The following is a 16374-nucleotide window of genomic DNA, read 5'->3' on the forward strand; positions in this document are numbered from 1 at the left end:
TCCCATCCGTGAATGGAACCAGAGCGCCACACACGACGGACCTCGTCTGATGATGTCACGAGCCAAAAGAAGCGACATACGGTACGCACAAAAATGGACCAATTTCTGAAACGTCCACAGGTTTTGGTCACCTCATTGTTCGTGTGTAAGGATGCATGCAAACAGCACGGCATTACAAAACAGGGTGCCACTCTCTCAAGGTGCCACTCTCTCAAGGAAGGCAGAGAGTGAGAAGGGTACCGTACCTCCTGAGGACGTGCCTGAGCTCCCTGTTGCCACCGCCATTGCGCAGGAAATCGCTCGCTTCCACAGAAACTTCAAAAGCTGTCGGCCTTCACCACACGAAACGGGATGAATCGATTTCCATCGTGTATCCTACGTATTCACCGTCAACCCGTGCATATGTCCCATGCATTTCTCATGCTCATGGGACAGGGGCCATAGCATCGCCATGAGACAGTAGCGCGCATCATGCTGCGTTTCGCCCCCACTGACGTTTCCTGAAGACAGCTCACGTATTTCTCCCTTATGCACGCCGCAGAAGATTCCAGACGACGCGGTCAATAAACCAGAATTCTCAAGACTTTACACGTAAAAAAACCAAACAGGCTATCCCCACCACAGGTGCCACCACGTACCGTACAATAGAAACGTCTGTGTCTGGCCGAGAGGACAAGGGAAGTAGAATATACACACCTAGACCTATACACACCTAGACCACTAGCTTCATAATAGCCACCCGGTTGCCGGCCGCTGCAACAAAGACCCCATGATTATCGTCTACCTCCCACCAGGTTACCGTACTCTCCAGCTGCACCAAAACAGCCTCAGAGCCATCCTCTCGCTCATGCACAATTTTCCCCCCGCTCTCAAAAACGTTGCGCCTTTTGCGCCTATGTCCAGTGCGAGAGACGTCCTCTGCATTCAGAAATCTCTCCACGATATCTCGCCAGTCCTTCAACTTTCCGAGATGAACTGTACTCCCTTTCTCCACGTCCCAAGCGCGTACGCCCCCGTCAGACGACCTAGATACTGCACGTTTTCCATCACCACTCATCCCAACGCTCGTCACGCAACCCGCGTGTCCAGTTAATGCGTCGCCGATTTGCAGTCCTGTGTCCACGTCCCAAACTCGTACGCTCCTGTCCCGGGATCCAGATACTGCACGTTTTCCATCACCACTCATCGCAACGCTCTTCACCCCATCCGTGTGTCCAGTTAATGCGTCGCCGATTTGCAGTCCTGTGTCCACGTCCCAAACTCGTACGCTCTTGTCGTACGATCCAGATCCAGATACTGCACATTTTCCATCACCACTCATCGCAACGCTCGTCACGCAACCCGCGTGTCCAGTTAATGCGTCGCCGATTTGCAGTCCTGTGTCCACGTCCCAAATTCGTACGCTCTTGTCGTACGATCCAGATCCAGATACTGCACGTTTTCCATCACCACTCATCCCAACGCTCGCTACCCCATCCGTGTGTCCAGTTAATGCGTCGCCGATTCGCAGTCCTGTGTCTAAGTCCCAAACTCGTACGCTCTCGTCCCAGGATCCAGATACTGCACGTTTTCCATCACCACTCATCGCAACGCTCGCTACCACACTTGTGTGTCCAGTTAATGCGTCGCCGATTTGCAGTCCTGTGTCCACGTCCCAAACTCGTACGCTCCTGTCCCAGGATCCAGATACTGCACGTTTTCCATCACCACTCATCGCAACGCTACACACCGCCGATTCATGACCGCAGACACTCCACAACACTTTCTTTTCCGATACACTCCAGAACTGTAGTGTCCCATCACCATATCCGATAACTGCATAGCGTTTGCTCATACTGACACAACCGCACGTTAATTTTCGGCTCCCCGTTTCAAAATCGTTGCCTAATTCAGTCATCTTCGTTTCCTTGTCCGGAGACTGTGCGAAAACTGTGATCCTGGTACGGCGCGGGTTCAAATAGTGTCCATACACGCCACCCGTTGAGTCCATGCCGACTTCGTAAACGATATTCGGAAGCACAATCTGCTCCACCAAACTTCCTCCCGCTCGCCCTACACATTCACTCACAGGCTGCAGCCATGGTCGTGGCGTGTGTTCCTCGATTTCCTCGAGTATCCTTTGCACGCTACATAATTCTGCTGCCCTGTGCTTGATTCTTCCGTACAGTTGAAAGTAAATCCCTGCACTGCTTTCACCACAAAAAGGTACACTCAGTCGTGCAGCTCTCATCATCAATCCCATCGCATACACCGAATCTCCTTCTCCCGTATCCCTTAAAAGGCTCTCGCTTCCTCCCGTGTTCCTCAAAAAGCTATTGAGATCCTTTACAGCTTCCTCGTATTGCCACACACTTCCTCTCTGTATCACTGCCTTCACCCATCGCGCACTCAAGAATAGATTCTTCAGCTCCTCCACACACCCCCCCTGTTTCAGAACGCGATATGTATTCTCGAAAACATACTTCTCTCTGGCATCCTTGCCCTCTCTACCCTCGCTCTCAGTCATACCAAGCAGTCCTCTTCCCTGCCGGCATACATCTGCCAACTTCTTATACCAAACCGTTACACTTTCTTCCTTCTGCGCCTCCTGCACCGCAAAATCGTGCGTCAGATCATGCATCCGTACCCACCCACAATCCTTGTCGTAATGAAGGTCTACTAAACCAACCCTTTCCATCTGAATCGCGTACTTTTCAGCCGATTCGTAGTCCATCTCCCACAAATCTCTTACCAACGACAAAGGCATCCGGTCTTGCTTCTTCATAACACACAGACTCCGATGTATCTTTCGAAACGAAAACTGACCTAACCTCTCCGCATCGCTCCCCATGCCGGACTCCACAATCTCTAGTGACGCATGTAATGTCGCGTCTAACGACAACAAATACCCATCCCCTGGACTCTCACTACGAATCGTGTTGCGGCTCTCCATCTTCGAAAGGTATGCCTCCCACGCTTGTGACTTTTCTCCCTCCCATCTATCTCTCATGTACCTGACACCCGTCCCGGCTACGTTCAGAGCCAGCGGCAAACCAGCACACAATTTCAAGATTTCGCTCACGGCCTTTTTGCATGTCGGATCATTCGCTTCCTCCGGGTTCGCCCCACTCGCAAGCATGAGCATGTGAACTGAATCTCTCCCTTCCCTTTCCCTCGGCTCGAAAGTCACTCGCTTACCGACCTGTTTCAGCTCTGGGTCCCTCGTGGAGTACAGAAGTCTGCTCCTCTCTCGGCTGTCTCCTGCTGTGTCAGCGAGAATGGATAATTTCCGAAGAATACATGCATCTATACCATTCACGGCCCACACATCATCAATAATGAACAGGCATACACGTGTGTTGAACCATGCTCGCATCTCGGTCAGTACTCTGCTCAACTCGCTTTGCTCTCGCATTTCTGCAGCCACCTGCTTGCCACCAGACGCCTTTACGGCTATACACAGTTCCTCAATCAGCCGCCCTACGTTGGCGTCTTTCCCCAAGGACATGAAGTACACTCCGCCTGAAAACTGAGCCTTGATGTCATCGTCGTGCGCAATCGCTCGAAGAGCGCATGTCTTCCCGACTCCGCCCTTCCCCGTTGCCGTCGCTCCTATACTTGTATTCCTATCGGTACTTAGCACGGCCTCCTTTAGCCGCGCCTCACACGTATTCGGTGATCCATCGATCCCCCGAGAATTCAGTTGCAAATATATTTCTTCGGGATTGTGCTCTGCGTGTATACGAGGCGTGAACACATCAAGCGTACATCGTGCGATGGGCGTGACGGCAGCGCGGATTTCAACTTGGCCACTTGCATTCAAAACTTCTCTCACTGCATCACTTGAATGCTTCTCCCATTTCTTTTTCACCCCCAGAAATACTTGCTCCACAAGATATGCCCTTTTTCCATCGCCAAGTGGATCTCCCGGCCGGTTTGTTGCCCCTTTTTCATTTACAATCCCACCGAATTCTGCCAGCTCGTGTAGCTCCCCCTTCACCGTATCCGTGCTCGCTTCGCGCTGTCGTTCCTCGCTAAAAAACTTCTCAACTTCAAAAATATTATTTCCTGCATCATCCCTGTATCGAGTGGGCTCCAACTCTCCGCATTCAGGAATACTTAGTCTGTAAAACACCGGAATCAGTGTCGGTGGTCGCATCCCACTCCTTATCGCCTCACTCCGTCGGCGTAGGAAGCAACGCAGTTCCCTCATCGTCCACTTTCGAGCCGCAAACTCGGGAGAAAGAATGAAAACACCGACCTTCGCAGATTCCATAGCCTTTGTCATTTCATCCTGTTCGTAGTCCCCGGGCTCCATCGACATTCTGTCGAGGAAGCAATTTAAACCATGAGCTTGCAATTTCTCGAAAAGGGGATATGCAATGTGTAGCTTGTCCGGGCCAGCATGGCTTATGAACACATCGGTAGAATGCATCTTTCTCCGTGTTCTATATGGTCCCGGTCCCGTCTCTTGCCGGGAGCTTTCCTGTATTTTTTTTGTGAATAGCTAATGACAAGTTGGTGAGGTGCGGAGTGTGTTATGCGTGAGAACGGCACCGGCTGTTAGAAAAACAGGGATGCGAAAGTTGAAAGCCGCGTTCAGCGCGCGGCACTCTTGTCGTTGTGGACGAAAGCGGAAACAGTGGCGACGGTCGTGTGGATCAGTAGGATGAGCTGATGTGCTTTCGCTTGTTCTTTCGTAAATGAATGTGTTGGTCGGGAACTGGGGGGGGGGGGGAGGGGGTTTCTGGGTGGTCCCCCTCGCGGCTTTTCTCCGCAGCCTCCAAAAACTTTTATTTCCCTCGGCGAGCGCTTCCAGAAACGTCCAAGCGTCAACTCTAAAAATCCATAAAATCTAGACAATCAACAATTTGATATATTTTGGCAATTTCTCCACTCACAGAATGTTCGTGTGATTCCAGCGGGGAAAGACGCACGCACCCTAAAACATGAAAGAATCATGAAACGTTCGTTATTTTCCATTTGCCCACAAACTCGCTGGACGTAAAGTAAACCTGAGTTTGAAAAATCCCACCACCAGTTTTGCGGACTGACCTCCAGCAAGGTACCTGCCCGCAACAAACGCAAGTCTGGTACATCGTTGTGCCGTCCGACGGATCACGTGCACCCGGGCGAATACTCGCCGAAGCGAATATTGTAGCTCGCCACAAGGATAGAATAGTTCTCAGTCGAAAGGGCGATGTGTTTCGTCTTCTTGACGGCCTGAGGGGGGCCGTTTAGAGAGGACCGCTTTTTAGAAGCTTCTACTTGTCTGTCTTCTGCGATTGCTTTAGCGGCATATGTGGCAGATCTTGTGGTGCTTCGATCCGTTGATGGACTCTGGATAGATGAAGTGATAGGGGCGTCCATGGCGAAAACCGGTACGAACCGTGCAGTATGAGACTCGTTTGTGCTGATGAGAGAGCGGAAACCCCACTTCGTTTTCCTTCAAGACGGGTCGATCCGGCACTGCCGTACAGTAATCAGGCAGATGTGAAAACCCGTGGAAAACTCACATGTCCCGAATTTTCGGTATGCTGTGAGTTTTGCAAGTAGGGGTTGTCGCCTCGATTCGAGTGCAGACACGCGCCGAGTGCAGATATGAGCACCGAGGCTTGCCGAGGGCCTCATATCGCACGACGCACAGCGTGTCTGCACGATGGGATCGAGGCGACAATATGCTTGTCTATCGGCTGCTACAGCGACTGTCAGCCATTGTAATTACAGTAAAATTGTTGGCTTGATTATTGTCTGCACTATGGTGCAGACATTTTCGGCAGTAGTGCGGACATCTGCAATTTTTGCACTGCACTGAACCCCGCCAAGCCCTTTTCAGTAACATTACGGTTTTCCCCAAAACCTGTTAATGTCACCGCTGTCACGGCGCGTATGTCCCCGTCAGACGGTAGGAAAACTCGTTGTCTACCGGCTGAGGAGACATACGCACCGTGACAGCGGGGACAAACGAGTGCAAACTCAAAAGGGCTTGGTGGGGTTGAGCGCAGTGCAAAAATTGCGGATGTCTGCACTACTGCCGAAAGTGTCTGCACCACAGTGCAGACAATAAGCAATCCAACAATTTTACTCGAACCCACTGTAACTACGATGGCTGACAGTCGCGGTAGCAGCCGGGAGACAAGCATATTGTCTCCTGGCTTACATCATGCGGACACGCTGCCTCGTGCTGCGATATGATGCCCTCGGGAAGCCTCGGTGCTCATATCTGCACTCGGAGCGTGTCTGCACTCGTAGCCAGTAGACAACTCCTACTTGTCTGAAAATTTTGCAATCAGAAAATCCGAGCAAACTCGCGACCAAAACACATGTCTTCGCGACTTTACGGACAACGTTAGAACATCCGAATAAACTCGTGGCCAAAACACGTGTTTTCGCGACTTTACGGGCAACGTTATTGATTTATCTAACTTTACTGTGTTGACGTCCCACCCAACCAACTTGGAGGGAAAGTGTTGTATGCTTAGAGCATCCCCACCGGCACTTGATCAAATCAGCAAATTACATTATTTGCTTTTTTTCCTCCGAAATGCAACCCTACTCGTCCAAAAACAGAGGAAAAAATATAGCGCCCTCCGAAAAACGGAGGCAAATATCCGGAATTTGCCTCAGGTGCTATCCTACAAATAGTTTATGACTTTCCAAGTGCAAGTAAACCATTGGGCAACTTTTGGCGCGAAACCAGGAAATGTACAGTGAAAGTAAACACTGTTCGCGCTAATCCGGACAAATACATATCCCCGTTGGTCTCTATGCTCTCTACAACTGGTAAAATCATCATCAATTGGTGAGCAAACAGTCTCGATACTTTGAAAGTCCAACCGGTACTCCATGAATTCCACACCTGTTCCTGGAAATGGCGTTCCAATCGTTGCCCATGCTTTCGCTTCGACTTCCCCTTGTACGTCAAAGAAAACGCGGTCGGTTCTGCCATCCGAATGTATTCATCCACCGAGTCGGCTGTGATGCCATATGCAAGTAAACGCAGCGCTGCTGTGGCTTTCTGGTGGCAAGTAAATCCCTTTCGTTTCGTACAGTCCTCGCGCTGTACAAAATAAATATCACTTGTCGGTATTGCCGCGATAATTCTGTCGAACACAGACCGCGATATGCGGAATCTACGCTGAAAATGGTGAGCAGTGTAGGTTGGAGTTGGTGCAAAGTAATCATTGTGCAAACGCAGAGCAGCTGATTCTCTGCCTCTTTCAATATTTCCAGAACGACCAGCACGGGAGCCTCTGCGGATGACTTTGCCGTCACTGTTGTCGTCACTACTCGAGAAAAGCTGCATTGGGTTGTCAAGGAACGAGTCATGAAACTCGTCTTGCAGCACATAATCCATAATGCCTTGATTGTCGCTCTCGGCGCGATGGTCAAACTCCTTAAACTTAATAACTGCGGCTTGACGGGTGTAGAAGACAGTGGTAGAGGAAAAACAGCAAATAGGAAAAACGTCAACTGGCCAGGGAGAGACTTACACGTATGAAAATAGTTTTGCCTGTTTGCCTATTTGCCTTGGCGCCGGTGCGGATGCTCTTAGGGGAACGAGAGATGGGAAAGTGGTGTAAGGTGAGGGCTCGGGGAGAAGGATTGGGAATTGTGTAAAGTGAGGGTTGGTCGTGTAGTGCCCCCCCTTTTATTCATCTCTGCGCGCGCGCTCATATTTTACGGGCAGCGCAGCTTCCACTCCGAGGTAACAGTACATGCCTTAATTTAGCAAATCGGATAAATTTGACATGTCGAAAATTTGATCGTCAGCCCAGCATTTCCCGCGAACCCCGACACCGAAACACTATTCTCTTAACACAACTTCGTCTTTCTCTAAATATAGTCCCCTATTCCACGATTTATGGCAATGGACAAAGGCCGGACTCCCTGCGATTCAAAAATTGGCACCTTTTCGTGACACACGACACTATATATCCTTCTATTTTGCAAAGAACTGCAAAGAACCGCCACCTCTTCAACGATGGACTCCGAAACGTTTCGTCTTCGGAAAGCGGTTTTCGATCGGCAGACAGAGTCCCCTACCCCTTACAAGTCTCTAGCTATCAAGCACAAGGTTTCCGTCTCGAAGATTAGAACGGCGTTCCGTCACTGGTGCGCTAATGCCCCGAATTCTCAACTGCAATCGCCTGCTGACATCCATATCTTCGTAGTTTCCCCTGAAAGGCCACACGCAATACCAGAACGACACGAACGTTTGCTCGCTGAAGCAGCATCTTACTATGTGGAAAACAATACGCCACTGACAAGAAACGGCGTCATGGACATTATTGTACAATTCCGAGAAATGCTTGCTCCAGCAGAACAAAGTGAATTTAAATTCAAACACGACAGACCTTCTCAAAAATTCATCAATAACTTCATGCAGAGGAACGGATTGAGGTACCATCACGTAAGGCAGGTTGAGAGTCGGCGGTTGGATGCACTCTCTCCTCTCAATGTCACGGCACACATATCTAGAGTGCGTGCTGCTATGACTCGGTTTAATATTTCATCTCCTGCTCAAGTGTTCAATATGGATCAGTCTGGAATGTCGTTGGCGAAAATTGTAGGTCGCTGTCTTCGCAAGGGCGTTAGAAGACAGAACGTAGTTCTGCTACTAAAAACAGTTCGCACAAAGGGTGCACTTGATAGAGTTACTATAATGCCAATCGTGTTAGATGGAAAGCCATACAAGCCGGTTATCATCTTCCCAGGGCAGAGACCACACTACCGAACGATTAGAGGAAAAACGGAAACCCTGCACTCCGTACTGATGGATTGCTACCTGTTTTATCGTCCGATGCCAGGAGCCGACTCTTCAATAATTTTTAATTGGGCTGCTAGGTTTGTGGAGGAAACAGCTGTGCTTCGTCAAGGAGGTAAGTGGCTGCTACTCGTTCTGGATAGGTATTCTGCGCATGTCCAGTATCGTTTTTTAAGCTTAATGAAACAGAACAGGATCCTAGTTATTGCTCTTCCTGCACACACATCCCATGAACTCCAGCCGCTCGATGTGTCCGTGTTCGGGGCCTACAAATCCTACTTGCAAGCTGAGTTGCATCGTTCTGCTCATGCAAACTCAACGCTCAATGCCTTTACTGTTGCGTCATGTATTCATAACGCGTACTTGAAGTCATTTGTACGCCCGACAATTCAGGTGGGTTTTTCTAAGTACGGGCTCTGGAGCGAGGGAAAAAACGGCACAGATATAAACGCGCTTTCCAGACTTTTTAAAGTTGGTGACGAGGTTACTGTAGAGAAACTTATTTTTGTTTTCAACAAAATCCAGCGATCTTTACTGAGGGATGCAGACGAGGAGGAGGAAGGGCGCGTCAAGATCAGTACTGCAAATGGAGCTCATTTGACAAGCGAACTTGTTTTGCAAGCTCTCAAGGAAAGGGAAGAAAAACGAGCACAAAACGAGGGAACGAGAACTAAAAGCAGAGCACAAGGTGAGGGTTCCGCAGCGAGGGCTGAGTCGGCAGTTGCAATGCGGAGATATGCCGCCCTTGCTGATGAGCGCTCCATTTCAATGACGCCACTCATGGCAAGAGTGAATCACTCAGCGTGATCATCACTCAACATCACCTGTTCAACACAGGGCAGTGACATCACTCATGGCCAGAGTTCATCTGTCAGAGTGATCATTACCCAAATGATAAGTGACCATCACTCAGTGAGACCCATTCCCCGAGTGACCTCCCTTGTCCTGAATAAAAATCCTGCACGCTGCCCGATACGTCTACACATTCCGGCGTCACCATGTTCTACGTTTGGCATTGAGCAGCTTTTTCGAAACGTTGGAAGTCATAAAGTTCCATGTGCCCGCCCAGGTGCGAAGTGGCTTCGCACTGGATCAATCCAGTTTTTCACGTTCTGGTGCGGTTCTGTTGCCGTACGAGTTCACGGGGAAACTCTCCTGCATGCATTACCAATAAAGTTTACAGACTGAGTAGATAGACATAATGGTGCTATTTGCGGACTGATACGGGCGATGCCCGCCGGCGAAAAGACGTGCAGACAGGTTAGAAGCATATATTCTTCAAACATCTTCAGATTCTTGTCCCTGGCTGCTATGTTTGGCTCTCACTGTATCCTGAAATGTACGTTTCTCTGCTTCCGTTATAGACGCGCGAACCAATGTGTCCACGGAGTGCCACTCTTCCCAACATTTTGTACATATCAAGCAATATTGCTCGCCTACAAACTACGCACCACTTTCGCTCTCTTGGTCCACTTTTCTTTGTATAGCGCATCCCTCTATACTTAAAATCATGAGTGTAAGAGCAAAGAGAGCAGAATGTCGCTTGTCCTTTGACAGTGCGATGTATCGGTGTCGAACTTAATCTTCGCGCTTTGTCTGTTGCTCTGTTGCATTTTTTGGCAGCTCCAGAGCCATAAATTGGCTTGAAGGACAGAGGTTCTGGACCACGTAGGACTGGCGAAGAAGCGTTCTGCGACGTGCGTCGCCCACTACATGACATGTAGTAGTCGTTAACTTCAGCTGCAAGGCCTCTAACAAAAGCACCAAACGTCTCACATTGCGTTATACTATGACGTAATTTGGTATATCCGGACCTACTGGTGTTGTTTGCCACATAACAACTCGTAAGTAGCCCCTTGCTTCTTGCAACTGCTAGGCGGTGTACAATAGCCGCGTTGTTAACCTGAGAACATAAGATACGTCCAATCACGCTTATGATTGGATTCTCGGACGTGTTGGTCTTTTGTCAAAGACTTCATTGCTCTACTGTACTCGTCAACGCCGCCCTTTAAAGAGTTCCAGTAAACCAGCAGTGTAGGCCTTATCATTCGAGCAGGAGGCAGAGGCATGCCTCTATCTCGTACCAGTTTTTTGTATGCCATGCTAAGCCCATAGAAGGATGCAAAACTGTGGAGGTCAGAAGCAAATGATGCCTGCAACATATCGTCATATTCTTGCGGTGTACTTGACGAGGGTAATCCCACCCACTTAAATGCGGCCAACTGAATTTCTTCAAGGCAATGTTGGTATGAATTTCTCAGCAGTTAGGAGAACTGTAAAAGGACTGCATACAGAATTTTTCCAGTGCCTATGGAGCTCCCTTTTGCAACTACAAATAGAACTTGGTCTACCCCAAAAACAACTGTGTGGTGCAGACATTGAAGTCTGTAAGGCGTGCTCAGTACCACCTCTTGAAAATAACTGTTATCTTCAGTTGACGTTCCAATATCTGCTATATGAAAAAGTCGACCGCGGCAACCAGCGACATGTTTTGCGTCTTCAATGGTCCGCGGAGATGTCATGGTCTTAATCTCAATAACCGCGTAAATAATTTCATTAGAAGCTCCCAGAAGCCCGCACAGACCATCTGGACTGTCACCGAGCATGTCGTTGCCTCTTTGACATACTAGACCAAGTCTTTTGATGTAGTCCACTCGCAAATGCGTGTTACCACGGTCCCCGACAAATAAAGAATTTAACGCTCCATTATTTGCTCCTGCTTCGAGACACGGGGTGCTCGCAACAAAAGAAGGAAGAGCTTTTAGAACTTCTGTTTCATTAATACATCCTTCCTTCATACCAGCAGTGGCAACTAATGGCTTCATTACCCAACACGATAATGAAGCCTTCAGCAGCTCATGTTTCACAGCCTCGGCGTCCCTCGCCATGCGTCCCTCCTCATCCAACACTTCCGGCTCCTGCAGAGTGTCTGTTCCAGCAACAACATATTGCTGAATTGAAATAATTTTGTTAACTAATTGCTGCTTTCGTAGGGATGAGGGCTGTCTCCGACCGATCTTAGCCAGCATACCCAGAAGGTCGTCTTTTCGCATATCGCTTAGCTCATCTTCCTATGCCTCCATAAATGAGGTCACAGCCCGCTGTTCGACATCTACACCAACAGATCTCATTGAGATGTTTAAACTTTCACACGTGATGCTCCATTTTAGATGTAGCAGCTGCCGAACGTCACTCACATCGTCTGGAAGTGGGGTAGTGTTTGTATCTAACTGCTTTCCCCTTAGCAAAACCGAAAGGCCGGTGATATTTCTTTCATAATTACAAGCCGTAGCCAATAGGAAGCTATGCGACGTCCTGGACGTGAAAGCAAACGCGCTAAAAACCACCCAGGGTCTTCAGACTGAAGCAAAGTCAGCTGTCGTACGCGAAACATTACTTGGTCAACTTTCCGTCGTACGCTGTATGGATCCCTGGCTGTTCGGGTCATGTCCCTAGGTGTGCGAGCTTGGTTTAGGCGTTCATAGATTGTCTGTAACTGCTCCAACTTAGCCGCATCCAGGCCGTCTCTGAAAGTGCTGCGTGGTATTAATGTAAATCTGCTGGTTGAGAACATTCTCTCGTTGTTGTGGTACATAGCAGCAACACAGCCACTGGCGCTCTCCCTGTAAACAGCAGCTTCTATAGTTCTCCCGCTCCGGCCTGCTATTTTTTTCCTTGCCCGGTATATGGCACAGCATCCCTTCTCCGAGACAGGTATTCCTTTATGCCTCTTAGCGACAAGGCCATCCCCAAAGACATATGGGAAATCTAGAGACCGTTGTGGTATAACTACCTTCGTCCTGACCACTCGGAAACGAGGGGGGTTAGAGGTAAGGGAGCGCGCGCTGCTGGGTAACCCACGCGCGAACGCAGACCGTACGGATGGACTCGAAAAGAGGGAAGGCTCACATGGCCGGTGACGCGCAGCCGGTCGGTAGTGTTAGATCCGGACGGCCGGTCACGGGTTAGAAGCCTGAGACTAAAAGGGAAACCGGAACGGGGATAGCAATTAGCCGTAAAGGGAGGGGAGGCGAGTCTGCCTTCCGTTTACTGGAACGGGGCAGGTGCCCCCGATCTTAACCCCTAAGTGGGACGCCAGGACACCTGTTCCGCTACAGTAGCTGTTACTTACTGTATACCAGCTACTGTGCTAAATTGGCTAATTTGTGCCATTAACTACTAATTACTAGTTAGCCACCGTACGGATTATACACGTGTGCCCGTGGCCACGGTCCCGGCTAACGGTTGTGCCACGTGTTACCCGTAGCCACGCCCGCTGTTACCGGCTGTCCCACGTCGGACCCTTGCGGTACTACTGTACACGGCGGCGGGCGCGTGTACGCCTGCTCGCTACAGTAGCACCCGCCCTCCCGCGCGGTTATCATCTCCCCGGGGGGTTGTGGTGCGGAATTGTACTACAGACCCCCTTCCTTACTTCGCGACACGTCCCCGTCGCGGCCGATGTCTGCAATGACCGGCTTGCAAGGGGCGCCCACCGTACGGAAAAGCCCGCGCCGACCGCAGGAACGCGGTCGGACTGCGGTCGACTCCATAGGGGGAGCCTATGGAGTTTTTGGTATTTAACCGTGGCCGTTCCTCCGGTGCGGTGGCAGGTCTCCTCACGCTTCCCTTGTCCCCCACAACGAACCCCCCAACTCACCCCACAGCACACCCCACGACTCACTCCACAAGCACCACTATCAACGCCCTTCCTCACGCTTCTTCCCTTCTCTTTCCTCCTGCCAATCCGATAACCGATCACCGCACAGAACAGGGACAGCCCCCACGCGAGCGGCCTCCCTCGGCAGCACCCGCGCCGGCGCTTTCGTTTCATCAGGCGCGGTCTTCGCGCGCCGGGGACCGTCCCTCTACGGGTCCCTCTGACCGTCCGGCGCGGCTCGCGGGTACCGGCGGCCATTTGTCTCGGGGCCCTTCTCCCGACGAGCGCGGGCCCTTGCCGCGCCCCCTAAGATCAGACCCGGCTCCCCAGGTCGGAGAGTTGACCGTACTGAGGCGGTCGCCCGACTGGGTCGCAGCTGCGGGACGCCCGGCAACCGACGGGGGAACTCAGCCGGCGCGGCCTGATCCGTACGCGGTGACGCCCCCGGCGGCGGCGACGCCGCCGACAGGTTGGCTCCGCGCCGGGTGCGTTCCGTCCGGTCCCTGTTGCCAGGGAGCAATTTGGACCACCGGGCGTCACGGAGTGGTCGGAACCCCTCGCAGGGGCAACCGCCGATGACCGTCGATGCCTACATCGGTACGGCCTTCCCCGATTCCGCCCGGTTTCAAGCCATCCCGAGGCGGAGGGGCATCCGCACGCCCTCCCCTCGAGGACGAGTTCGTCAAGAACACCGCTCGGCTGCGTGGAGGACCCGTTGGCTCCATGCAACGCATCGGGTGATGGCCGACTCCTGTTCGAATCTCCTGTACGTCCGCTGCGCGGGCGAGGAGCAGTACCACGCGCAGTTGTTCGGTCTCTTCGAGCGGTTCGGCGGGGATGTGGATCCCAGGCCCCGCGTCCAACTGGTGGCCTTCCCCCGCCCGTTCGACCGGTGGTACAGTGTGGCCAACCGCGCCCGGTGGGGTGAGAATTCTGCCAAGGAGAGCCGACTGCGGTGGCGCCGCGTGGATGCCTATTTCCACAGGTGGCACAGCACGGAATTCTTCGCGGTCCCCCTGTCGCCCCGGGGTCAGTCTTACCCCGCCTTACCGGACGGATGGAGTAGCCTCGAGACCCCGGAGTACCTCTATGTCCCCACGCCCAGCGTGCTGGCGTACGTCGCCGCACGCTGGATGCCGTTTGGTCCGTTCGGTCGGGAAGCCTCGGCGGGGACGCGCCGGCTGATCGATGCGATCATTCTTTCGGAATGGGCCGTCCTGGCCTTGCTGTGTTTTCTACACGCCGCACGGGACGGCCTTCCGTTTTTCACAAGGTACCCGGACCCCCGCTTGGCAAGCCGGAATGCGAATGACCGCAGCGAGCGGGGCTCACTCTTCCGGTTATCTACGGGGCTTTTGCAGCTCATCCGGTCGGTCGGGGTGGCGGCCATCCTCGAGGGTACGTCCTTCGACCCGACTGGCGCCGAGGCCATCCTCGACTTCTCCGAGCGATTGGACTGGTCCCTCCCAGAGCGGGGCGACTTCGTCTGGTACAGTTGAGCCCGCGGGTGCTCCTTGCGGATGCCGCATTGGGATGGAACCTCGGCGGAGGCCGCCAACTGGTACGAGCCCCTGCCGGACGCGGATACCGCGTCATACGGCGCCGTCATTGCCTCGGGCGGCGGATGGGGCGCGGCGGTCACCTCCGCCAGGGCCCCAGTCGAGCCCTCAACCGAGTCGTTGCCGGTCACGGCCGCTCCGCTCTCGCCGATGCCGGGTACGACCGGCACCACGAAGGGTGATCCAGTCGGTGCGTCGACGCCGCCCGAAGTGGCCGTGCCGGTGTCTGCGGACTCCCCGCGAGCCATGGAGGAGGGAGAGCCCGTGGCGGCATCTGCCCCGGTGGCGCCCCCTCCCGCTGGCCCTACTGTAGAGCCGGCGGCGGTAACTCTGCCTGAGGTGGCACCCTCGTCGGCACCAGACTCCGCCGCTTTCCCCGTCAGCGATATGACCGGGACGGGGACTCAGACCCCTTCGGTGGTCGCTGATGAAGCCTCTAAGGGCGCACCGAATGGAGGGGCTCCCGCTGCGGTTCCGGACGTGCAGGCTGCCCTGCGCGCCCTGCAAGTGGAGTGCGGATATGCGGGTGTACCCGCGCCGCTCACCCTTGCAGCGGGTTTGACGTCCGCGCGATCTCGGCTGGTTGAGGTGACCCACCTTAAGGCGCGGGTGGCGGGCCTCCAGTTCGCGATCCGCCAGCGTGACACCGGCGAGGACCTTCTGCGGGGTGAGACGATGGCGCGTATCCGCGCCGCTCAGGACCACCTCGCAGTATTGAGCGAGCAGGTGGCTGCCAAGAGACCGTACGGTTCGGTCGATGTCGACCCCGCGGGCACGACGCAGGGGACGGAGCCCTCCGCCAAGCGCCAACGTCGCGACTAAGGCCGGTACTAGAGGTGGGGAGAGTATCGAACCGCCTCCGGGGACCAAGTCCCTTCCTTTCAGTAAATGAGTCCTTCTTCTCCTGGCTCCCTCCTTGGCCCTGTCGCTCGAGTTGGCGTCCTTCTTCTCCTGGCCCCTACGGGTTTCCCCGAATGTCATCCCTTCCAGCCGATATCGGTAGTCCGTCGGCTCCGCGGGTCGCGATAGGTGGACCCGCGGTTTTCCCGACGTGGTCCCTACGACGGCCGTTGACCGCCCGCGGTCACCACGGGGCGTCATCTCCGCGCAGAGGTGCGGTACCCCCGGCGTGGGGGAAGGTACCCCCTGCCCACGCATTTAAAAACGGGGCCATCCCTCTGGAAACAGGGGGGTTTCCAAAGAACGGTGGTACTGTATCCCGCTCTGGTCGAGGTAGGGCGGGGCCGTCCCCGTCCCCAAACCTCCCTGGCGGTCCATATGGGCGGTTTTTTCAACTTGGCACCCCCGGACGCGGGCGGACCCGGGGAGTGCAATGCCGTCAACGGGAGGGGGCTACCATTTTTTTCCACCCTTGCGGGGAGGAAAACTTAGCCCCCGTTTGGGCTTAG

At 53.1% G+C, this 16374-nt stretch overlaps 3 protein-coding genes; all 3 read right to left on the reverse strand.

Moving 5' to 3' along the window:
* Positions 1-564: 564 nt before the first annotated feature.
* CHC_T00008272001 (WD40-repeat containing protein) lies at positions 565-4414 on the reverse strand. XM_005718986.1 is given in 2 exon segments: positions 565-712; positions 713-4414. 1 exon segment carries the CDS (start codon positions 4412-4414, stop codon positions 713-715), a length of 3702 nt encoding a protein of 1233 aa, XP_005719043.1. The 3' UTR covers positions 565-712.
* Positions 4415-4937: 523 nt separating this feature from the next.
* On the reverse strand, positions 4938-5078 carry CHC_T00000112001 (hypothetical protein). The gene has a single exon (XM_005718987.1). It carries the CDS (start codon positions 5076-5078, stop codon positions 4938-4940), a length of 141 nt encoding a protein of 46 aa, XP_005719044.1.
* Positions 5079-5097: 19 nt separating this feature from the next.
* CHC_T00000113001 (hypothetical protein) lies at positions 5098-5349 on the reverse strand. The gene has a single exon (XM_005718988.1). It carries the CDS (start codon positions 5347-5349, stop codon positions 5098-5100), a length of 252 nt encoding a protein of 83 aa, XP_005719045.1.
* Positions 5350-16374: the final 11025 nt, after the last annotated feature.

Source organism: Chondrus crispus, genomic scaffold (assembly GCF_000350225.1).
Source record: "Chondrus crispus Stackhouse genomic scaffold, scaffold_451, whole genome shotgun sequence".
Lineage (NCBI taxonomy): Eukaryota > Rhodophyta > Florideophyceae > Gigartinales > Gigartinaceae > Chondrus > Chondrus crispus.